The 25432-nt window shown below is 42.7% G+C and overlaps 1 protein-coding gene across 5 annotated transcripts in view; it reads right to left on the bottom strand.

The window, feature by feature from the left end:
• Positions 1-25432, bottom strand: part of LOC126100822 (protein bric-a-brac 1-like) — a 485405-nt gene that overhangs the window by 310607 nt on the left and 149366 nt on the right. For 3 of the 5 annotated variants that reach the window (XM_049911456.1, XM_049911457.1, XM_049911455.1), the window contains exon 2: positions 17347-17404. The exons of the other annotated variants lie outside the window; for them this stretch is intronic. In XM_049911456.1, coding sequence (XP_049767413.1) covers positions 17347-17404 — 58 coding nt within the window. The remainder of the gene's footprint in view (positions 1-17346; positions 17405-25432) is intronic. 5 annotated transcript variants of the gene reach the window in all.

Raw genomic sequence — 25432 nt, 5'->3', positions numbered from 1 at the left:
TAAGGAAGACAATGTGTGACAACGAGAGAAAACTATTCCTATAATTAAAGATGCAGCAGCAAAGCTTATTTCATCGTTTCAACCTTCTCCTATAGTCTCGCCATTAATAAACTATTGTTTTCGAGATATACAGCGCATTTCATCTTTCCAATTTTGAAATGCAATTTGCCTCATCATTAGCACTTCTATTTCTCTAATTGGTACATCTAAATTTGACAATCATCCAACAGTGTACCCATCCTATACATATGGCGGAGGGTACTAAGCCTCTATTAAACTCCAGACAAATGCTGCCAGCCGTAACACTCGACTAACTGCATCACCAAGCACACTTAAGGTCTGTAGGGCAGCTGTTGTTCAACATTGATAGAACTGGGATGCTGGAACAATTGTTCACAGCAAGAATATAGCGAGAGTCAGTGTTACTGGACTGTATGGCATCTGCGATGCAAACCTGATCTCATTTGGTGCTTACTAACATGGGTAGATTACAGGTGTGTTGCACTTTGCTATGCTGGAGTACTGGCCATTGCTCGTGTTTAATGTCTCTGTTAATACATTTAGATCAAACAAATATCAAACTAAACAAGCATTTGTCCGCCCTACTGAATGGCTAGCACTGTATCCATGATCGCTGCGATAACATTACATTATACAGTGGGAGTAATCGGAATTTGCTTAATATAAAGCAAGCAATAATCATTTTAACCACTGATAGGTATCCAGTAGCTCTAAACAAAATAATATGGAATTGAATTCATCTGCTGACAATGATGTTCTCTCTGTGTGTGTGACGGGTCTAATGTAACATACTGCACATTATGACAGTAAACCGTTGGAAATCGTAAAAATTACGTATAAGTAATCTCCAGTGCGACCTTAAATGGAATGAATACAAAAACTGCATGGCGAGATAATCGAAAAAGAGAGCCTTAATGGCTGTTGAATAAGTACCAAGTATCTTAGCAGAATGAGTAATGGTGTCTATGTGTTAGAGGAAGGCCTCACCTGTCTTATGCTGGGGCCACGTAATCTCGTGACAATGGCGTCTTGTAGTGGTGGTGGTGTTCTGAACCTAACTATCTCGGGTTTTCCAGCCGTTTCTTGATTTCTCAGACTTATATGTCAAGTGTGTTCCCTTTTTCTGCCTGGGTGTGGTGACTGATCTCTGCTGCTGCTACAGGCACTTTCTAGAGGATATCGCGTAATTTTTGCTATGTCCCCTGTGTGATCTGTAGTGAAATTGTTAGTTGCGTGTGCGCGCGCGCGCGTAAGAGAGACAGAGGGGGGGGGGGGGGAGGAGAGAGAGAGGGAGAGAGAGAGAGAGAGAGAGAGAGAGAGAGAGAGAGAGAGAGAGAGAATGGATTTCCGGCTGTGTGTCTATATCCAATGAGAGGCTCTAAGCACTATGGGACCCGACAGCTGAGGTCATCAGTCCCCTAGAACTTAGAACTACTTAAACCTAACTAACCTAAGGACATCACACACATTCATGCCCGAGGCAGGATTCGAACCTGCGACCGTAGCGGTCGCGCGGTTCCAGACCGTAGCGCCTAGAACCGCTCGGCCGCCCCGGCCGGCTCCAATGAGAGGAATGCGTTCATACTAACATTTTTTTTCTTATTCGGCCTAGGGTGGCGGTAGCTGGCACTACAATTTCTGATAGGATCCTCTGGTGTGTGTGTGTGTGTGTGTGTGTGTGTGTGTGTGTGTGTGTGTGTGTGTAAAGCCATGAGTGCACATATGAACTGTGAACCCTCAAACCCAATCACGTTGGCATTACAACTCCACATGAATACAAAACACAATTGTGCTACGGGGAGGGAAGGAGGGCCACCGAGGCTGTAAGTGTTCAGTAGAATCTCGATGGTTCGATGTGAATGGGACCAGGATCACCTCGAATTACTGAAAATTCGGACTATCAAAATCCATTCGGGAAAAAGAAATGAAACGATGTTTAAAAGAACACAGGCGTCAAAGCATGAACTTTATTAAAGCGTCCACAGCTTGTGGTCTAGTGGCTAGCGTTGCTGCCTCTGGATCACCGGGTCCTGTGTTCAGCCGGTCCCTGTGGCCGAGCGGTTCTAAGCGCTTCGGTCCGGAACCGCGCTGTTGCTACGGTCGCAGGTTAGAATCCTGCCTCGGGTAGGTTAGTTAGGTTTAAGTAGTTCTACGTTCTAGGGGACTGATGACCTCAGATGTTAGGTCCCATAGTGCTCAGAGCCATTTGAACCATTTGATCCTGTGTTCAGTTCCCGGCTGGGTTGAGGACTTCCTCTGCCCGGGGACTGGGTGTTTGTGTTTTCATCATCATCATCATTATTTCACCACCACCACCACCACCACCACCACCACCACCACCACCACCACCACCACTCGTGACAGTGGCTACATTTGATTGTGTAAAAACTGGACTGTGTAAAAATTGAGACTTTGTACGGGCGCTGATGAGCGCACAGTTGAGCGCCCCACAAACCAAACATCATCATTAAAACGAAGTGTTTACTTACACATTTACATGTCCAGAGTAAAGGTTTTAACTTCAGTGTGGTAACAATTTACTTCGTGCAATAATGGAGCGTCTTGTTTAATGAAGCTTCAACATTTCCGCGTGTGTGGCTCATCATCGCCATGGTGTCGGCCTAATCATACTAGTCACACTCACCTGCGCTGTGGTGTTAACCATGCCAATTATACATACGCCAAAAAAAGATTTGCATCACCCCAGTTCCCAGAACTCCAGAAGATAGACGTTGACTGTGGATATTGTATCAAAGACAAAGTCCCTTTGACTGTTCAGAGATGTCACTAAACCCGGCCAAAGATGTGAACAACCATGCATAAGCAGCGCCTATTAGACGGAGCCGATCAGTTCCAGTCACTCCACCAAGGAGGTGGTACACATCTCGCATTGTCTGTAGTTCAACTATGCCTAGACGGTCAATACCGCGGATTGATCGCGACCGCATTGTTACTTTGTGCCAGGAAGGGCTCTCAATGAGGGAAGTGTCCAGGGGTCTCTGAGTAAACCAAAGCGATGTTGTTCGGACATGGAGGAGATACAGAGAGACAAAAACTGTCGATGACATGCCTCGCTCAGGCCGCCCAATGGCTACTGCCGCAGTGGATGACCGCTACTTACGAATTATGGCTCGGAGCAACCCTGACAGAAACACCACCATGTTGATTAATGCTTTTCGTGCAGCCACAGGACGTCGTGTTACGACTCAAACTGTGCGCAATAGACTGCATGATGCGCAACTTCACTCCCGACGTGCATGGCGAGGTCCATATTTGCAACCACGACACCATGCAGTTGGGCCCAACAACACGCCGAATGGACCTCTCAGAACTGGCATCACGTAATCTTCACCGATGAGTGTCGCATGTGCCTTCAACCAGACAATCGTCAGAGACTTGTTTTGAGGCAACCCGGTCAGGCTGAACGCCTTAGATACACTGTCCAACGAGTGCAGCAAGGTGGAAGTTCCCTGCTGTTTTGTGGTGTCATTATGTGGGGCCGACGTACGCTGCCGGTAGTCATGGAAGGCACCGTATCGGCTGTATGATACGTGAATGCCATAGTCCGACCTATAGTGCAACGATATACCTACCTATAGTGCAACGATATAGGCGGCATATTGGCGAGGCATTCGTCTTCATGGACGACAATTCGCGCCCCCATCGTGCACATCCTGTGAATGACTTTCTTCAGGATAACGACATCGCTCGACTAGAGTCGCCAACATGTTCTTCAGACATGAACCCTATCGAACATGCCTGGGATAGATTGAAAAGGGCTGTGTATGGGCGATGTGATCTACCAACCACTCCGAGGGATCTACACCGAATCGCCGTTAAGGAGTGGGACAATCTGGACCGACAGTGCCTTGATGAACTTGTGGATAGTATGCCACAACGAATACAGGCATGCATCAATGCAAGAGGACGTGCTATTGGGTATTAGCGATACCAGTGTTTATAGCAATCTGGACCATCACCTCTGAAGGTCTCGCTGTATGGTGCTACAACATGTAATGTGTGGTTTTCATGAACCATAGAAAGGGCGGGAATAACGCTTATGTTGATCTCTATTCCAATTTTCTGTACAGGTTCCGGAACTCTCGCAACTGAGGTGATGCAAAACTTTTTTTGATGTGTGTAAAAGAGTCTGTAGCTTCTAACTGTTGGTCTGAATTAAACCACTCAGTTATTTCCACATTTTCTGCCTCTTCACAGCCTGGCGACTTTATGATCGTCGTCACTGTCGAAATCTTCAGTTTAAGCCAACATTTCTGTATTTTCTTTCTCCATCACTTAGAATCTATATCTGACTTTATCTCGCTCGAAGACTCCCTGATCCCGTACACAACGTCCTTCACAGTCACTTTCTTTAAAGCTCCTAGAATGCTTCCACTGTCTTCCAAATACAAGACTGATTCTTGGAATCGGCTCCGATACTTTTTCTTCAGGCTTTCCAGAACGCCCTCATCCAATGGCCGAATCAAACTGGTAACATTCGGCGTGAGAAATTAAGGCGTGGATCCCATCGCACTGCGATTCTCCTACACTTTGATCTAGGACGTATTATTCATTGTCAAAATAGCTTTGCACGCCAATCCATTTTCTTTTAAAAACTTTTTGCATTGCGGTACAAATGACTTAAAAAAATCTGTTCTTAAAGATTTTCTGATTCGTCCAGACATTGTTTTGACATGTAGATAACTGGGAGAGCTGCAATGGTTACATTCTTGAATACTCTTGGCTTGGCAGACTTCCAAATCACTATCAGTTTTAGTTTATGGTTTTCCAGTTGCATTTGAAGCTTGTCGTAACTGTCTCCCTTTACTTTTTTGTGCCCAGGAACACTTTTTTCCTCATTAGAAGCAACTCTTTCTGACGTCGACATTTTGAAATTGAAATCAGTTCCGTTGCATTTGTTAATTTGTTCATGGTAAAATGTTTTTGGATGATGATTATCTTAAACTCTAAAATAAATTCTGGAACGGTCTCCGAGTCGCCAAAGAGCTTTTCTCCGTATATATCTAGCTGACGCACTCCATACCCCTTCTTCCACTTCTTGAGTAATCCGAAACTACAGGCGAAACTATCATCTTCTTCCTGCAGCTGGTTTCCAAAAAACAAGGTTTTATCCTGCAAGATTAGGCTAGAAATCGAAGACCCTTCCGTCTTTGTTGCGTAAACCACATGAGCAATGTCTCACTTTTTCTTTCAAACTCTGATTTGGTTCAAATGGCTCTGAGCACTATGGAACTTAACATCTGAGGTCATCAGTCCCCTAGAACTTAGAACTACTTAAACCTAACTAACCTAAGGACATCACACACATCCATGCCCGGGGCAGGATTCGAACCTGCGACCATAGCGGTCATGCGGTTCCAGACTGTAGCGCCTAGAACCGCTTGGCCACCCCGGCCGGCTAACTGTGATTACTTTATAGTTTTTCGGCTAAGAATTTTTCAAGACATTTCTTTCTGTTCCAATTTAAGTCGATTTCTTCGCCAGTCACCAATAGTAACTTAGCTGATACCGTATTTAAGAGCAAGTTTTGTTACTGCTTTGTCATGTCGTTTCAAAGCTTCTATTATTCCAAGGCATAACTTTCCTTTTCTCTGTTGCAGCACTCATTTTGAGATGGTGTGCAACAAGAAACAGCCAACAAATAAAACAAAACGACATTTCATTGTACTGACCATGACAAACCTAAAACACCACTTTGAACAAAAGAACTGCTTGTGCAAACAATTGAAAACGAGTAGAAGCGTATGCGTGGTGTCATTAACAAAGACACAACTAAGGAGAATACTGTTTGTCCACGATAAGTTGACGATTGGCGCGTTGGCTGTCGGGAACTGCCGTGCCCCATAATTGTGGCTGCCGAGGGGCGAGGAGCTGTGAGGGGTAGGCAGCGTCGGTTGTTTGCATCACCACCACCACCACCACCACCCGTGTTTTGCACTTAACACGAAATCCAGGCAGCACTCGCTGAAGTATTGCCCACTTAAGTGACACTTTCGTGTGATCAGAAATCACCTAATTTATTCACATATTCATGCTCGAGAGTTTTACATATAACTTTATGTATTATTTATACAACGAAAATCGTGAAAAATGAATGTACGAGGGATATTCGGAAAGTAAATTCCGATCGGTCAAGAAATGGAAACCATTGTGAAAATCTAATAAAGCTTGGCATATATGTGTTCGACAGTGTCTCTAGTATCCCTGTCGGTTGTATCACTTCGCTCTCTTCAGTTCTGAGTGCATAAAGATGCGTATAAAATAGTCTCCCGCCAAGTATGAGGTCCTGGTGAGAGATTTCGCTGATGTTATGTAACCCACATTACAGAATTGTCATACATTTCCTACTTCGTGACAATTCTCGGTCGCAATCTGCAGGGGCATTGAAAATGCTCCTCCAGCGTTTTCGATGGAGAGTGTTTGATCACCCGCACTACAGCCGGTAATTGGCTCCCTCTGTGTTTCATCTCTGCTCATATTAACTACTGACTATGAAGACAACATCTTCGCTCAGACAACGAGCTATAGATGAGCGTAGAGAATTGAGAGAAGCACAGGCGGCTGCCTTCTATGACGAGGGTATCGGAAAGTTGGTATAACGATGAGACAGATGTAGCTGGGGGCGGCGACTATGTAGAGAAGTAGCTGGAAGGTGGAGCCAACTGTCCCAAATAAAACGTTTCTGATTTTCAATGTAGTTTCCATTTCGCGACTGAATCGGGAACTTACTTTCTGGACAAACCTCGTACGACTTACGACACTATGAATATAAAGTTTTAAACTTATTTTTGGAATGTGTTTGCACATTGCATTTATTAAACGTAGACAGCGGTAACGTTTACGAAGTGTAAGATATTGCGCCTGAAAGAATGGACAAAATTGTGAGTTAACGAATGTTTCGCTCTCATTTAAGTATATGGCCAAAAGAGAGAGCCTCCCAGGAATTGTGAAACGAATCCTTTGTGCCACAAAGAGTGCAGATTCGCCACGAGTTGGGGAAATTTACACTCTTCTATTGTGGTGAATGAGGCCAGGCTGATCAGGCCTAAGCGCTGTAGTGTACGAGTGAGACAGACGAGAACGTACGTCATAGGGAAACCTCGTAGGAGATCTACCATCTTTCTTAAATTTTCATGGTAATCCCAAAAAAAACTTTAATATTGATCATATCTAAAATAGCTTAGGATTTACTGTTAATGTGAAATTAACAAGTTTGGTAACAAAGACCTGAATGTTAAAATCTGAACGCTTTGGTCGATCTTAACGACCGTCATTTTATATGAAAGAGCATCATTAAAATGACAGATATTTCACATATCAACTCGATAACTTTATTTGTTTAAAAGATATAGTAAATTTAAATTATCAGTATTTTCAGTTAAGTATCAGATCATCATTTCCTCCCCACAAAACACATTGAACCTAGACAGCATGACACCTTATTGAATCATTAGGTAATAGAAAATTTGTTGTAAATTTCAGTGCATAATAGTTACTTTTGTTCTTTATTTATCAGAAAGCATATTACTGCAAGGTTACAGGCCGTGAAATTTAAAGTTAAGAACAAAATTGTATTGGTTTTATGTAAAAGAATTTAACGTTTATTATGTTCAAAATGGTTCAAATGACTCTGAGCACTATGGGACATAACATCTGAGGTCATCAGTCCCCTAGAACTTAGAACTACTCAAACCTAACTAACCTAAGGACATCACACACATCCATGCCCGAAGCAGGATTCGAACCTACGACCGTAGCGGTCACGCGGTTCCAGACTGAAGCGCCTAGAACCGCTCGGCCACATCGGCCGGCACTTATTATGTAATGGATATTATGTTACTTTATTTAGAATGTTAAAGTGGTCAAGCTTTGATTATTCAAATATGTTAAAATGTAAAATAATGTCGAATAAGCTGTAGCCAATCAGATGGACGGCTTGAGGGAAGGGAACTGCGCTAGACAGTTGAGCGACGGTGTTCGGCACGCGGGAGACGCAGCCTGAGACGGGCGGAGGGGTAGTGCTGATGCAGACGCGGAAGCTGACGGTCGGTCTTTAGGTAGCTAGAAGTGAAACGACTTACAAAATTTCGCGTTGTGTGGTATCGCGGGACTTAGTCTCTGAGCGGTGAGCAGCCCCGGGCCTGGTGTGAACTATAACTTTTTCGCGTAGATAACGAAGTGGAGTATTGGACTTTTATTTCACGATGAGATTGTGAATGATCGAACTGTGTCAGATGGATATGCACTCGTGTGTAACAATAACTCTAAATACAAGCACTTTCGCTATTAGTTTACTTTCTGAATTAGCATAATTATGATCAAATCACAACTGTGTGGCCTACATCATTTATGGGTCGTTAATTTAGCTCCCAATATTGTTATTACCGATTACATGTTAAATTAACTTTGTATGTTTCATACAATTTCACAAACTTGCCATCAGCTACAATTTAACCAAAAGGTCACAAGAGTCTAAGGCGTGTAATGCGACACTGCGGTTCAACCCCTAGACGAGTTTGAGCCAAGACATTTCGACGAGGAGGAACTGCATGTGAGCCCGAATGTCTTTGGGATGTTAGCTCGCAAAATAATGCTCACTAAAGGTCATTGTCATTTGTGTTTGTTTCATCATCACCATCATCATCACCATCATCATCACCATCATCATCACCATCATCATCACCATCATCATCACCATCATCATCACCATCATCATCACCATCATCATCACCATCATCATCACCATCACCATCACCATCATCATCACCATCATCATCACCATCGCTTGAGGTCATAGTATTGATAACTTCATCGATGGTCATTTCCATTATTTAATTCCGTGTCCAGTACTCTTGCTCCAGTTGCTGCACATTCCTGCACAAACCTTGCCAGTCCTGTGCAGTATCTGAAAGTAAAGTAGCATTAACAGGATTCTGCAGTCTTTCCTTCCACAGGTCACCAGCGACATTGTTCTCTTTGAAATTTTGTTTCATTTTGGCCTACGCCAATTCTATCGGATTTAGATTGCAGTTGGGTTGCGGTAACCGCACTGCACTGAGATCTCTGCTCTCAGCGATTTTATACAAGACGTACACTTCCACGGCTGGCTTGTTTTCCTTTATTGTAGATAACAGTTCAGCCTTCCTCACTGAGTCGTTGCAGTATATCTGTCCATCTTACAACCACTCTAACATCGTTATCCTGAAACACTTTTACTAGGCATTATGTCATACTCCCCACCACGGTATGGCGCATTATCCATACAATCAAAGATTTGGGTGAAATATTAGGAACGACCATTCTGTAACACCCCCCCCCCCCCAGTCTAAGTGGAAACAGTTCCTTGCATGAAACTTCCTGACAAATTAAAACTGTGTGCCAGATCGGATTCCAGGTTCGAGCCTCGGTCCGGCGCATTCCGCTGTAGGGTGAAAATTCATTCTGGTTTCTTGCATCTTGCTACAAGTACTTGCCGAATTAGTCTTTGTTCTTGAACTTACAGAAGTGTGTGTTCAGTATCGGTGCGAAAGCATCAATATCGAACAGAAGAATAACACAAATACAGGTGGGCCGAAACAAATGTACTGTTGGAACTCATAAATACACGTAGTTGGCAGCATCAGTCTTGGAACTGCGAAATGAGTTTACGTATTAATTTGTTTCACGAGAGGGCAAAGTAGAACGGCAGTTTAGACGCCTTTAAATTTCAGCCGATTTTTTTAATGCTACCATTAGCATAAATGCATTACATTTGTGACAAAATTTCGGGCGAACTGCCGGATGTTTGCAACCTACTGCCACAATATTTCGGCGCAGAGTCTTCTGGCCATCTTCAGAGAGTGTCCAAAATTTTGTGGAACAATATGTACGCTAGTAAATACTGCTTGCAAAAATCAAAGAGTAATTAAAAGGCAGTCTCTTGGTTGGATATCAAGCCACATTTTTGTTTACTGTTATCGAATACTTGATTATACAAGAGACAACAGATGTTCGAAATTTGTATACGACATGCTCAAGGTTTTTAATCTAACAAGGGGAGGCCGCCAATTGTGAAATACAGATTCGATTCATACTGCGCATAATAAAAGCTCACGGCCAGAGGTGTAATGTGGCAAAGCACCAAGATGCACTTCTCAGCCGTTGTCGAGAAAACCGACAGTTAAAAAGAAACCGTTGCGGTTAAATACTCTCTACGATTAATAATTTTCTACAGCGTCGTGGCGCAGCGGTAAGCGCTCGGGTTTGTAATCCGAAAGTCGCCGCGCCATGCAACCTTTTTGTTTTTTTAGTATTTGTTTTTTGTAATTCAAATGTGTATATGTATACACACACATATATATAATTCTCGGCAATCAGTTGCAACAATTATGCATATAATAAGTTGTTGAAAGTCGTTTGTCGTGGAAAAACTGGCGACTTCGAACATCATTATGTTTTCCGCAAACAAAGTTGTATTTCACAAATGTTATTAATTGTCTTCATCATGTTTACCACGTATAGTTAACGGAAGACGTATAGCGTAAGTCAAACGTTCGAATTAGAATAGAGACCCCACGAACACAAATTTGCTGTGGCAGGTATGAAATATAAACTCCGTTACTCGCTCGTTACACTTGGTGGACAGATGTTGAATGGGACGAAACGAGCCGCCGCATAGCAGCGTAGTTGCCTGCTAGAAGGTAGATGCGGTCCCTAGCGCAACTTAAAACGTCGAAAATCAGTGCGGACGTGAGAGCTTTGGTACACCCTGTTAAACAAACGGAAAAATGGAGGCGGTACAATTGGAGAGCGATCTGCCTTCACCAACATGAATAAGCAATTCATTAATAGTATATACATTTGAATTACAAAAAACTTGCATGCCGCGGGATTCGATCCGGCGACCTTCTGATTACGAACCCGAGCGCGTACCGCTGCGCCACGACGCTACAGAAAATTATTAATCGTAGCGAGTATTTAACCGCAACGGTATCTTTTAACTGTCGATTTTCTCGACAACGGCTGAGAAGTGCATCTTGGTGCTTTGCCACATTACACCTCTGGCCATGAGCTTTTACTATGCGCAGTATGAATCGAATCTGAATTTCACAATTGGCGGCCTCCCCTTGTAAGTGAAGTCCTTTGATTTTAGTTATCTGAATAGTGTTTTTTGGTAACATCAGTAGGTACTCCCGTAATAATTTTTCTCGTTTTTTTTATTTGTGTGTTTCGTCATGATTTTTATTCATTAATAATAATGCAACAACAGAGGCAACAGCTCTGGGTTTTTCTGAATAACTGCGCTTTTGTAACAAGTACTTGCTGTGAGTTTCTGAGATAAACTTGCGCCAGTGACTTTAAGAGATATTGAGTAAGTCTTTGTTCTAATATCAACACCTCGGCAAGGGCTTACGGAGGTTATTTGCTATTGGACTCAAGTTTTTTGTAACACTTCACATCTAAGAGAAGCTTATGTCGGCAGCTCTGACACAAATGAATATTAGATTTTTTTTTTTTTTTTAATGGGGCTCGGGTTTATGGGAAACTCGAAATATCAAGACTCTATCGTATTTGTCTATACACCTTCATATTGTAATTATTAGATGAACTAGAGTATATTAAATCAACCCAACGCTTACACAATGTGTTTTTACATAGCATGAATGTACTTAAAATCTGAAGGCCATACAGGCTGTCAGCTTTCCTGGTCAACAGGATAACACCTCTGATTTTCTCACATATTTTTTTTTGTTTTCCACCAGGGAACTACTATTGCGAAGGCAAATAACCGTGATAGCCATTTTTGAGAAATAAATTATCGTAGAATAACTGCGAAAAAACTAGTATAAGAGTACCCCAACTGAATTTTTTTATTTCTCACCATTCTTACCCAAGGCTAAATCTTGGCAGCCATTTTTGGGGTGTTAAATCATCACATACTTGAGTAACAAATCACAGAACGGTAATAAATAATGCTAATAAAACAACAGGCAATAACCCACAGTAATTCGGTAACAAAAATAAACTGACTGGACGATAATTTGTAGCAATTACATGACAGGGCATTAATAAAAGCAATGAGAGATAAGAAAGCTAGACTAAGTGGCTGGTTTATTTACACAAGAGAAAAATGGACCCTCTGGCTTATGGAAGGTAGGAAATTCACCCTTTTGACTGGGGAGATAAGGAAGACATTGACCTTTGCGCTTTACGATAAGGATACCAATGGGCACTTTGTTCCAGTATGCCCATTGGTCCAGTATTTGTTACATTCTCGCTAATAATATTGTTTTTCTACTTTCATTTGAATTTTGTATTTATTATTAAATGGAAATGTTAATTAAAAATACTTAATCATAATTTTTAATAAAAATAACACCTTTTTCTTCGGAATTCCTAATCACATGAAAATGTGAATAGACAAACTAACAACGGTACAAAAATGCAAAACATCACGTAGAGAACTTCTTTTTTCAATTTCCAGAGATTACACAGTAGTACGTATTTATGTATCAAATTTTAATTGATTATGAGTATCCTCATTTTCTTGCAATTAGGTACTTAGAATAAAGAGATTTTGTTTTTAAAGAAAATATTGATACCATTTGCTAATATGCAATTCAAATAAAAAAGGTTACTAATAGCGAGAATAGCTCCCGTAACTTCACGATTACAAGGCTTATAGAACACTTACTCGGCTACTTTCATTTTCTTTGCTAAAAGTCTTATTACGTTGAAATGCAATGGACTACAATGTTGAGCAAATGTTGAGGCAAAGCTTCACTGTTATCAAGCAATACCTTGAAATTGTTTACATAAAAAAAGGAATTGTACCCAGGAAATCGAAGAGGGCAGTCCGTAAGTTTCCCTCGTTATGCGGCCCAAAAAGTGAGCATCTATCACACGACTGGTAAAAAATAAAAAACCCCATGAAATTTGGTTTACGAAAAGTTATGATAAATTGAATATTTTCCATTTGAAACTCCCGCCACACAATGCTATTCTCTCGCTGGCCCATTCCGTTCTTAACACTGACGACCGTGCAATATTTGAACCCACAGACAACCATTCTTATAACCGCCCCTTATGGAAAAACAAGGAAATTCGGTCATTTCTGTACAGTTGTGGTAAAGAACGTTTTTCACCATAATCTTCATCACTACAAGTGGGCAGAAATTAGAAATCATCACGTAGATTGCAACTGCTGCCAATGTTCGCTATCTAACAGCACCGTAATTCTGCTAATTTGATCTCACGTCCATTGTAGCTAGTAAGAACCACATTTGAACATGGACGTCTCTATAATGGATTTTTGGGCACGTCTGTGAACAGTTACTTTCAAGAGTAAAGCACAAAAAGAGTGAAAATAGAACAAAAATCTCACGTGAACATCTTCACAACACCCTAAGAGCTGCAGCAACATCGATCGAACCTGATACTGATACATGAGTTTGCCAAATTCAGAGTCAAATGTCGGATTAATTCTATGATTTGTAATCACTTGCGTACAAATTTATTAATAAAATATCATAGATAAAAGGTCAAATTAATTCCATCTAGAATAAAGATCCCTACCGTCCCCCGTTTTTTTCCTCTCCCTTTTATTTTTTCCTCAGCGGTTATTGTGTGTTAAGTTTGAGGGACAGTTCATAAATAACGCACTGGTTGTTATTACTGTGGATTGTTTGAAGCAACAACAATGAAAATGACTCAGATGCAGTTGGGAGCTTAAGGAAGAAGCATGTGTGTTTTTTCGTTGTGTATTCTAACATAAAATTGGCGAGAGGTACAAATGGACTCTGCAGGGGTCTCGGGTACTGTGACTGTTAAAGAGAGTCATACATCAGCATCGAAACTTTATGCGGCAAAAACCCGACAAAAATCCACAGTGCCTTAAGTGAAATTAGTTGTGAGTTTACAGTGGACCGTAATACAGTTTCACGTTGAATTAATCGTTTTCGTGGTGGTCGTATGAGCACGGACGATAAACCAAGACTCGGAAGGCCAAAAACGCCAACAGAGGAACAATGTGTAAAACTTGCGGCAGACGCTCTTGAAGATCGCAGTGCGACTTGTGAGCAACTCGAAACCCACGGAAATTCACCTAACATCTGTATTCTGACAAATTATTTGAAGAAGAGAAAAATTTATGCGAGATGGGTCCCAACCTATTCGACTGCTGAAGAGAAGCAAAAACGCCTGGAGATTGCAACCTTGCTGAAACAACGATCCGACGGTATAGGTCATGGATTCTTGTGTCGAATGTCGCTATCGATGAGACTTTGAAATGGAGTTGAAACCACAGTCCAATAAGTGAAGACCTTCACATTCTCCACGTCCAAAAAAATTTCGACGCACTTGAAGTTCAAGCAAATGTTGCGTTTTGCTTATGATCACCATGATAAGCAGAGCCCCTTGTGGAAGAAGTGTCACACCAGTGCATTATCATAACTCCATGCAAAACCTGCACAGAAAAATTCGCAAAACCGGGCCTCAGTTGCTCGAAGCTCGGCCACCAATTCTCCACGAGAATGCTCGACCGCATAACGGCAACGTTGTAACACAAAAACCGCGCGAATACGAGTGGGCAGCGTTGCCGCATCCTCCTTACAGCCCGGACACGAGTCCACCAAACTTTCGACTTGTTCACAACTTTGAAAAACCTATTTGTGGACTACTTTATCTTTCTCTGGAAGAGCTTTCTACCACCGTTACCTGAGTCATTCAACAGATGAACAGAAGTAGTGTCATGGATGGAACAACGGAGCTTCCAAGACGTTGGCATTCAGTCACAGAGAAGCAGGGAGACTATACAGAACGATTGTAATGATATATTTAAAATAAAAGTAAAACGTGTGAGTAAAGAAAGTAGTGAGAGGGCGTTACTTATGAAATGTCCCTCACATATTATGTGTGGCCCAAAAATACTCTTCTTCCAAGGTAGCCCATATACGCTGAAAGGTTGAACACCACTGCTATAATTCATTGTTAGGTCGAATTACGGCAGTCTTTTTTTACTTACACCGTCTTTTCCTGTAGAGCGCTACCACTCGCAGGGACTTTCGCCAAACGCATATCTGCTAACATTACACGTACAGCATTACGCATACGTAATTTTATGTAAGGTAACAGTCGTCAGATGCTGAACCTGTCGGTTCGTAACAGTTATCACAGCTTTCTGTTCGTAACAGGGGTGAAGCGTCACCCCAGTGACAGTTTGTTTCTTCTGTTAAGTTGGCAAGGATGGTATTTTGTCTGGCAGACTTGTGTATTCTTTCGTCATTGTTGTATATAAGTCACTTTTTTGTCGTGCTGCTGGTCAGTTGTGTTCAGCTGCTACTTGAGATCGAATAATTCTTGGAGTTATAGGTCATCCCTGTTACCATTTTCGTAGGTGAAATATATTTGCTGGATTTCATAAGCTTTTCGCGAATGGAATCTGTAAATGTGAATGATCCAAGGTTTGAGGAGTGTTTTGGAGAAAGAAAACGACGATTGCACTGAAAATGACTTATTTTCAAGCGAGGAAGATATGGAAATACAATCTGAACATAATTCTGAGTTCGAAGTTACGACGTCAGAAGATGGTGATGAGGTGGTATCATCAGCAAACACAATCAAGGGTAAAAATGGATTTTTATGGTCTAAAATACCGCCTAAGAAAGGTGAAACCCAAAGCAGAAACATTGTAAATATTCCTAAAGCTGTTAACTTTGCTCAAAACATTGACTCAGAGGTAGATGCTCTCTAAATATTATTAGAGACAAGAACAGTTGATATGATTGTAGCTCATACAAATGAGGAGATCCAAAGAAAAAAATGTACATATATTGACCAGAGGTTTCTTGGTGATACGGACAAGGAAGAAATATGTGGACTAATGGGATTGCTTTATATGTCAAGTAGCAGAAAAGATGGTTATCTTAACACTGATGAAATGTGATTTGCCTCAACTGTGTACAAACGTATTATGTCTCAAATGAGATTCAGATTTCTTCTAAATTGCTTGAGATTTGACGATAAGACCAAGAGAAATAAGGACGACAAATTTTCACCTATTCGTGAGCTTTGAACAGCTTTCGTTAGTAACTGCCCGCAAGTTATACTACTCATAAATATGTAACAATCGAGGAGCAGCTTCCAGGATTTCGTGGCAAATACCTAATCCGTGTTTACATTGTTTCAAAACCGGATAAATATGGCATCAAAATAGTCAATGTGTGACGCCAGAGCATATAATATGATAGATGTTATTCCATACGTTGGGAACAAGAACAGAAACGTAAAGGAAAGTCTGCCAACATACTACGAGAAAACTCTGTTCAGAACTATTCGTGGGGCAGGTCTAAAATCACTTGTGACAAGTGGTTCACATCTATACCTTTGGCAGATATGTTGCTGAAAGAGAATTTTACAATTGTTGGTACGCTGAGGAAAAATAAGGCGGAAATTCCACCAAAATTCCTACCCAACAGAAGAAAGTGCTATGGTCGGAATTTGCTTTTCATCAGAAAAAAACACTTGTCTCCTCCTCTTCTAAAAAGGAAAATCTGTTGTTCTTTTGTCTACAATGCATAGTGCTCCTGATGTTTACCAGACCACTAATAAACCTGAGATCATTGAATTTTATAATAGTACCGAAGAAGGTGTGGATGTATTTGACAAAATGGTACATGCGTACTCTGTTTCGAAGAGTACACGACGCTGGCCACTTCGGATGTTTTATTGAATACTGGACCAGGCAGCAACAAAGAAACGAAGAGAACAAATGACCCACAAGACCAGGAAAAGAGGCACACAAAACTGCAGAAGCAAACAAGATGTCGTGTATGCCCTAGAGATAAAGACAGAACAGTGAAAGTATCTTGTGTAAAATGTTGTAGGCCTGCATAAAATGATAACAGAAAAGAAATTTGCATAACTTGTTTCTCTTGAAGAACAACTTCCTAGTAATTGTTATCCAATTACTGTAAACTGTTTCTATGTTAATAAGAATGTTAATGACTTTAAACAGATCAAGTTTCGTTCTGCAGGTTTTGTAAAGTTGTAATTATATGCGAAATAAAACTTTGGGGTGACGAGTCACCCCTGTTACCATTGAAATGTGTGTTATTCACGTTACTAACTGAGGGTAAATAAATAGCATTATTAACGGTAACATTGATACTTTTACTTTACTGTAACAACTGACCGGTATTTTCTCACAGCCACGGTCTCACCGTGCGAATTTTCTACAGAACAGCAGTGGTAACATGACTATTAGCAGTGGAAGAGGCACAAAAAGGTAAAGAGAAGGCAAAGCGCCGTGGGTGCTGCACTACTCACCGTCAGCGTCATCCCAGACGTCGTGGCGCTGAGCCGCCCTCGCCGCCTCCGCCTGAATCTGCAAATAGGGACGTTTCTGAGCCGGCAGCCACAGACGGTGGAAGGCGCGACAGAACCGGTCGGCACGGTGTCGCTGCACGGCCGGCCGTGTCAGCGCTCTGCATGGCAGGCTTTGCACGGGAGGGCGACTACGAAACATCTCTGGCACTCGGCATATGATGCCAGAGTTTCTATCGCACCCGAGGCTCGCAAGGGAAGGAGGATATTAGGGGGGAGGTGATGACGTCTAGACCGCTTCTACGGCACAACTATCCTTTGATACCTCAACAGTTTCGTCTATTCCCCTATTACTCCCTATGCTCCTCGGCACTAATCGGGCAACTAAATCTTCCCTGGATCGGCGACAGTATCGGATGCGACAATGTATCATCACTCTCACAAACATCTCTGTTCTCTCCGCCAAACCAAAAGACGATAGCAGGTATAGAAGTAAAACATCAAGAAAGACCTCTAACAACTTGCTGCAACTCTAACTCAACCAAAAATCGTTACCACCACACTAAAAAAAAAATCATGCAACAAAAACGTTACAGAGACATCAGACATAGCTACCAATGGCAACGCATCCACGGAAGTGGAACGTGCACCGGTAAACATAACTAGTCAAACGACGGCTGCAATAATTTAAGTCAGAACGACGCACATATGTTTGTCATCAGGTCCACCATAGACAGGGGAAAAGTATTGGAAAACAAACAAAAACGTCGCTTGCGTAACACACAAAAGCCGAACCTGCACGAACATACCATGGCAATATAACATCAAATGAAATAACCATGTTAAGGCCGAAATATTCACAATAGTATTAGTTGAAACACACAAAACACCCAAAAGGTACTAATTTTGATAACACATATAAAGAAAACAAACAAAAAAATCGACTTACTCTTCCACTCACAAAACGTCCAAACGGAAGACGAATACAACGTCAGGGCACAAAAAAAAGAAGGAACAGAACAGCCAACATGCATTCCTAAATTTAAAAATCGTCACACAAGTATAAGTAATTCTGAGAATGGGACGGAAATCGGTAGATTTACTGAGAACTATGTATGAAGGGCAACAGACAGAATCGATATTTCTAGATTCCCGGAAAGCATTTGACATGATGCCCCACTGCAGGCTGTTAACGAAGGTACGAGCATATGGAATAAGTTCAGAGATATGTGAGTGGCTCAAAGACTTCTTAAATAATAGAACCCAGTATGTTGTCCTCGACGGCGAGTTTTCATCAGAGACAAGGGTATCGTCAGGAGTGCCCCAGGGAAGTGGGGTAGAACCGCTGTTGTTCTCTGTATACATAAATGATTTGGCAGACAGGGTGGGCAGCAATCTGCAGTTGTTTGCTGATTGTGCCGTGGTGTACGGTAAGGTGTCGAAGTTGAATGACTGCAGGATAGACAAAAGTTCGAGTTGGTGTGACGAATGGCAGCTACCCCTAAATGTGGGAAAATGTAGGTTAATGCAGATGAGTAAGAAGATCAAACCCGTAATGTTTGGATACAGTATTACCAGTGTCCTGGTTGACACAGTCAAGTGGTTTAAACTATCCAGGCATTACGCTACAAAACGATATGAGGAGAAACGAGCATGTGAGAACTGTGGTAGAGAAGACGAATGGTCGACTTAGGTTTATTGGAGTATTTTAGGAAAGAGTGGTTCACCTGTAAAGGAGATCGTACACAGGACGCTGGTGCGACCTATTCTTGAATACTGCTCGAGTGTTTGGGATCCGTACCAATCAGGTCGGATTGAAGGAAGACATGAAGCGGGATGAGCTGCTACACTTGTTACCGGTAAATTCGAACAACACGTGTTACGCAGATGCTTCGGGAACTCAAATGAGAATCCCTGGAGGGAAGGAGACGTTCTTCTCGAGAAACATTACTGAGAAAATTCTGAGAACCGGCATTTGAAGCTGGCTGCCGGACGATTCTACTGCCGCTAAGATATATTGCTTGGAAGGATTACGAGGATAAGATACGAGAAATCAGGGTTCATGTGAAGGCATACAGACAGTGGTTTGTCACTCGTTCAATTTGGGAGCGGATGACCGTACGGTGGCTTGCGGAGTATCTATGTCTATGTAGATGTAGATGCACAGACAAATGGTCAGAGTTTCAGAAAAATTGGATGATATATTCCAGAAATGAAATGATCGTATGGCATTGTTGGCCGGGAGACCCCATTGGGGGTTGTTCGGCCGCCGTATTGCAAGTCCTTTTTAGATGACCGCACATCGGCGACTTGCGAGTCAATGACGATGAAAATGATGATGAACACACAACACCCAGTCCCCTGCCGGGAATCGAACCCGGGCCCCTACGTAGTAGGTGGTAACGCTATCGCTACGCTACGGAGGCGGACTGATATTCCAGAGAAAGTGCTTCACAAATTGAGCAAGCCAGTAATATGTTGGTCCATCTATTGCAAGCAATTATTAAGATCGAAGCTGATATAGTTGCTGGATGTTCTCCTGTGGGATATCGTGCCGCACTCAGTCCAGTTGGCGCGTTAGATCGTCAGAAGACGAAGCTGGTTGGATGACGCTGACACTAATGCTCTTAACTTTCTCCGCTGGGGAGAGATCCGGCGGCCTCGCTGGCCTAGACAGAGCTCGGCAAGCACGAATGTGAGCATTAGCAGCTCTCGCATGTACGTGTGAAATGTAAACCCACAATGGATTGCCATGAAGGGCAACAAAACGAGGCACTAAATTTCGCCGTCGTACCGCTGTGCTACAAGCATGCCGCAGATGACAACCAAACGGGTCCTGCTATGGAAAAAGAAGTGGCACCCCAAATCATCACTCCTGGTTGTTGGGCCGGGCCGTATGGCGGGCGACAACCCACTCTGCCCGAGGCGTCTCTAGAAACATCTTCACTGCTCTTCTGGTCTAGATTCGAGCGGGACTCGTCACTGAAGACAATACTACTCAATTCAAGGAGATTCTAGACCGAAGACGTGTCAGGAGACGCCCCAGACAGCAGTCTGATACCATCCTGACTATCGACCGCCACAGGGCACGCCAATCACGAGTTATGATCTGAGTGCAATTTCTTTTTATAGCAGGACCGCTTAGGTGCCATCGGCTGCGTCATTACAGCACAGCGGTACGTCGACCATATTTTACCACCCGTTTTGTTGCCCCTCATGGCAAACCATCCTGAGCTTACACTTCAACAAAACAGTGCCCGCTCCCGCACGACCGAGAGCTTCTACGGCTTGTCTTCGAGTTTGCCAAACCCTACATTGTCCGCTGGGGTGGCGGAGCGGTTCTAGGCGCTACAGTCTGGAACCGCACGACCGCTACGGTCGCAGGTTCGAATCCTGCCTCGGGCATGGGTTTGTGTGATGTCCTTAGGTTAGTTAGGTTTAAGTAGTTCTACGTTCTATGGGACTGATGACCTCAGAAGTTAAGTCCCATAGTGCTCAGAGTCATTTGAACCAAACCTTTCACTGGCCAACACGGTAGTCAGATCTCTCCCCAATTGAGAACATTTGGAGCATTATGGGCAGGGCTCTCCAACCTGCTCGGGATTCTGACGATTTAACGCGCCGATTAGGCAGCATTTGGCACGATATACCTTACGAGGACATCGAGCAATTATATCAATCTATTCCAATCCGAATAACAGAGCATAAGGGTAACGCGTTACTGGCTTATTCAATTTGTGAAGCTCTTTCTCTCAATAAATCATCCAATTTTTCTGAAATTGCCATTATTTGTTTGTTGTTGTTGTGGTTTTCAGTCCAGAGACTGGTTTGATGCAGCTCTCCATGCTACTCTATCCTGTGCAAGCTCCTTCATCTCCAAGTAACTACTGCAACCTACATCCTTCTGAATCTGCTTAGTGTATTCATCTCTTAGTCTCCCTCTATGATTTTTACCCTCCACGCTACCCCCCAATACTACACTGGGAATCCCTTGATACCCCAGAATGTGTCCTACCAACCGATCCCTAGTCAAGTTGTGCCACAAACTCCTCTTCTCCCTAATTCTATTCAATACCTCATTAGTTACATGATCTACCCATCTAATCTTCAGCATTCTTCTGCGGCACCACATTTCGGAAGCTCTTTTTGTGTAAATTATTTATCGTCCACGTTTTAGTTCCATACATGGCTACACTCCATACAAATACTTTCAGAAATGACTTCCTGACACTTAAATCTATACTCGATGTTAACAAATTTCTCTTCTTCAGAAAAGCTTTCCTTGCCATTGCCAGTCTACATTTTATATCCTCTCTACTTCCCCTATCATCAGTTATTTTGCTCCCCAAATAGCAAGACTCCTTTACTACTTTAAGCGTCTCATTTCCTAATCTAATGCCCTCAGCATCACCCGATTTAATTCGACTACATTCCATTATCCTCTTTTTATTATTTGTTTATCTGTACATATACATAACATTTGCCGATTTCTGTCCCATTCGGATAATTTATTCGTGATGCGTCGTTTTCTTGTGTGTACGTCAAGCAAGTACGGCTCGCTCCATATAAACAATTAGATTGCCTACAAATCGTTTACAGCGCAGCGCTAAGTCTGAAAACCACCTCGATTCCGTGGAAATCATAATGCAGCCGAAATGGGCAAAACCCCTAATAAATCATACATAAATGGTATGGTCCAATAATATTCCTTCCAGTCACAGGTAAATCTATAGAAACAGTAATAAATGAAATCCTACTGAAAACAATAGCATACCGAAGCCTTTCGTAAAGGGCACGTCACCACAAACCCCATACTTAAAGACTAATCTTGGCAACGACGCCTCGGTCCTTTTCCTAAACAAAGAAAGTGCGTTTGACTAAGTGTGGCACAACGGTCCAAGCTCTAGAGGAGTAACATCGAGCGAGTTCGAATAGCGCCGCGTCGTGGTTGTGTGGTAATGCTGTTGGTCTGTGAAGAGGGAGATCCATGTCCAAATCTCCCTCCTGCAGCATGATTTTTTTTTAAACAAAATAACGAACTGCCTATGGTTATTGGCGTGTCTGTTCGCTGTGTTCAAATTTGTGTCTGTGTCTTGTCCAGACGTACGTACCTCCTATTTGTTCAAAGTACCACGTTATGACTCTTGCGTTCCGTTTTGGCTAGTTTTGAGTCTTGAATTCTTTTGCTGTAACATAGTTCACACCCTTTCATCTATTGTTTTCATTTATGTGAAAGGCCTATGCGACATCTCTCCTGCTCTCACTATTCACCACATTTACTTGAGACGGTAATATATTCTTACCACATGATTCATATTCTACAGCCAATATACAGTGTAACTGCGAAGACTATAGAACAGATACATCAACGAAGAAAAAACAGGGTGGGGCACGAAGGAAACGAACATGAATCTCCCATTTTGCAGTCCAGCACCGTGACCACACAACCACGACGCTGTGATCCTTACAATTCGTTCGATGTTGCACGTCTTGAACTTGGATCGTTCACTTTCTATTTTGCTTCTTTTTTTGACAGTTCAGAACACTTTCCTGTTTTCATGCTTAATCTGTATTCAGCTTTTGACGGGCTATCCAATGGGCCATTTTATCATTGAATCTGAAGGGGGGGGGGGTGAGATGGGGAGTTTCTCTTTTTTAGAATCTTATACTCAGAAGCAAGTTTACCACTGGGAGCAATAGCATCGACCGTGTTATACATCACCTAGACGTCAGACATTGCACAACCAAAGAGATGAAATGATGGGCTGGCGTTATAAGCTGATGACAACGCCTTCTGGTGGCATACACGAGCTACGTAACAAGAATAACGAGTACATGAACAAGCCAGAACCTCGGTTAAAGAAATGACGAATAAAACCGAACGTCTAGAAAACACAAGTAACAGAAGTCAGTCACAGATCCTTCTCTAGAAAAGCAATCGGCAACACTGAAAACGCAAAACTTCGGCTGTGGGAGGAATAAAAACAGCAAAGGAAACAGCAATTTATTTAGCAACAACGATGGACAGAACAATGTCACGGGTCCCACACTCACATAGAAAATGTCAACAGCAGGAGCAACCTGCTAAGGCTTACGACGAAGAGCAAACGACACACATTAATGTACACAAACAAAGTTTTCATAAAGGCGGATCCACACTGAGCGCGCCGCGCTGCGCAAAACGGCTGTGCGCGGCTCTGCGCGCTCAGTGTGGACGGCGCCGCGCAGTTTTCCGGCTGTTGTCGGTACAGCAAAGTGGCGCGTTTGCGCGCGCTCAGTTTAGACGGGGCTTCGCTCGCTCCATGTTCAGACGGTGCGCGCGCTCCAACTGGAACACAGTGCGCGCCTCGGAGCGGCGCTCTCCTCTCTGCTACAGCTGTGCGCGGGGTGCAGCAGCACGGCGCGGCTCAGCCTTGAGACCGTTTTTAACAATATGCCTCCCCAGTTTGGATTTCGAGCAAAACTAACACAGGCGATATTAGCTCTGTCGAAAGAAATGTACTCGGAACTCCCATATAAAAACAACGTTGGATGCGGTTAATAGCGAAAGTAGAAAATAGAACTAGAATCAGTATACTCACCAATAAAAACTTGGAATATCGACCAACAGAATTTAACTCTCCGCAATACATGCCTACCCACCGAACATTACAAATGAATGTTTGACGATCATTTGAACCAAACAATAACCCTTCCAACCGAACTGGAATTTTTATCATCCAACCGATTCAAAAGAAACAAAATGCGAATAAACTTGAATAGGGGAGCAAAAGTAAAATCAGTAACAAGCACACGCCCAAGGCAGCGGCCTTGTGGCGTTTCCCCCAATGCTGGACAAACGCCACACGCTGACAAAGCAGTGTGGAACACGACGTGCTGACAATATCTAAGCATATAACAATTTTTGTTTGATGTTCCATCACAGTATCCAAAGGAGCAATATCAGATAATCGTGAACGAAGTAAAAGTGTTTGTTTCACATAAAAAACAGCCTCCCGCAGAAAGAATGGCTCTCATTATAATAATACAATTCATAGGACTTGGATGACATGATATTCGTTTTGATGCAGAGTATATATCTTTAAGATTGATTTACCGTGACAGTGTCCGCTAACTGATGTACGATGTGGCACTGTTGTTAAGATACAAGACACACATATGTAAGAACCACCACTACCACGGTTTAGGTCCTAGACCTGTCCCGACTGGTCGACTGCTACCTACAAGGCAGTATGAGGAACGACCCAAGATCGTCGGACATGTGATCAGCATGCCGCCAATCCCTCCAGCCCCTGTTGCTAGAAATGACTTAACGGCGCCGCTGGTTCTTTAGTCAAGCAGTTCCTCATCTGCCCTAACGAGGACGGCGTTCCAGAATTCTCTACCACAGAAAATCCCGAGGAGCTACCGGGAATCGAACCCGGGTCTTTCCACACACAAAGCAGCGACACCTTCCATTAAGCTACAAAGATGGTCCGTATCAACTGTAGTTTGTATCTCCACCTAGATATACCGTTATAGGACCGAGCGAAGTGGTGCAGTGGTTAGCACACTGGACTCGCATTCGGGAAGACGACTGTTCTCAAACCCGTCTCCAGCCATTCTGATTTAGGTTTTCCGTGATTTCCCTATATTATTTCAAGCAAATGCCTGGATGGTTCCTCTGAAAGAGCACGGCCGATTTCCTTCCCAATCCTTCCCTAATCCGAGCTTGTGCTCCGTCTCTAATGACCTCGTTGTCGACGGGACGCCTAAACACTAATCTCCTCCTATACCGTTATAGGCTTCTTGTTGTTTTGCCATATCACTGACAGTGATTGTCAGGATGGACGCTACAGCAATTTCCTGCCTCACTGAGGTTGTGCTGTATAACGACCCAGCTATTCGTAGTATGTTGAATTCGAACCTATAAATGAATAAAAATACCTCCAATTTTCCCCTTTCATTCTGTACTTAAACGCCAAGCTGTATAGTGTGATTGTCTAAAACTAAGTGTGAACGAATGACCAACACAGACGTTCACTATTAAATCGTTCTTACATCTTTGACAGTACACGGTATATGAAAAAGATCCGTCCGATTTCACAAG

The sequence above is a fragment of the Schistocerca cancellata genome, chromosome 9, assembly GCF_023864275.1.
Source record: "Schistocerca cancellata isolate TAMUIC-IGC-003103 chromosome 9, iqSchCanc2.1, whole genome shotgun sequence".
NCBI classification, from domain to species: domain Eukaryota; kingdom Metazoa; phylum Arthropoda; class Insecta; order Orthoptera; family Acrididae; genus Schistocerca; species Schistocerca cancellata.
This window is presented reverse-complemented; position numbering and strand designations above follow the sequence as displayed.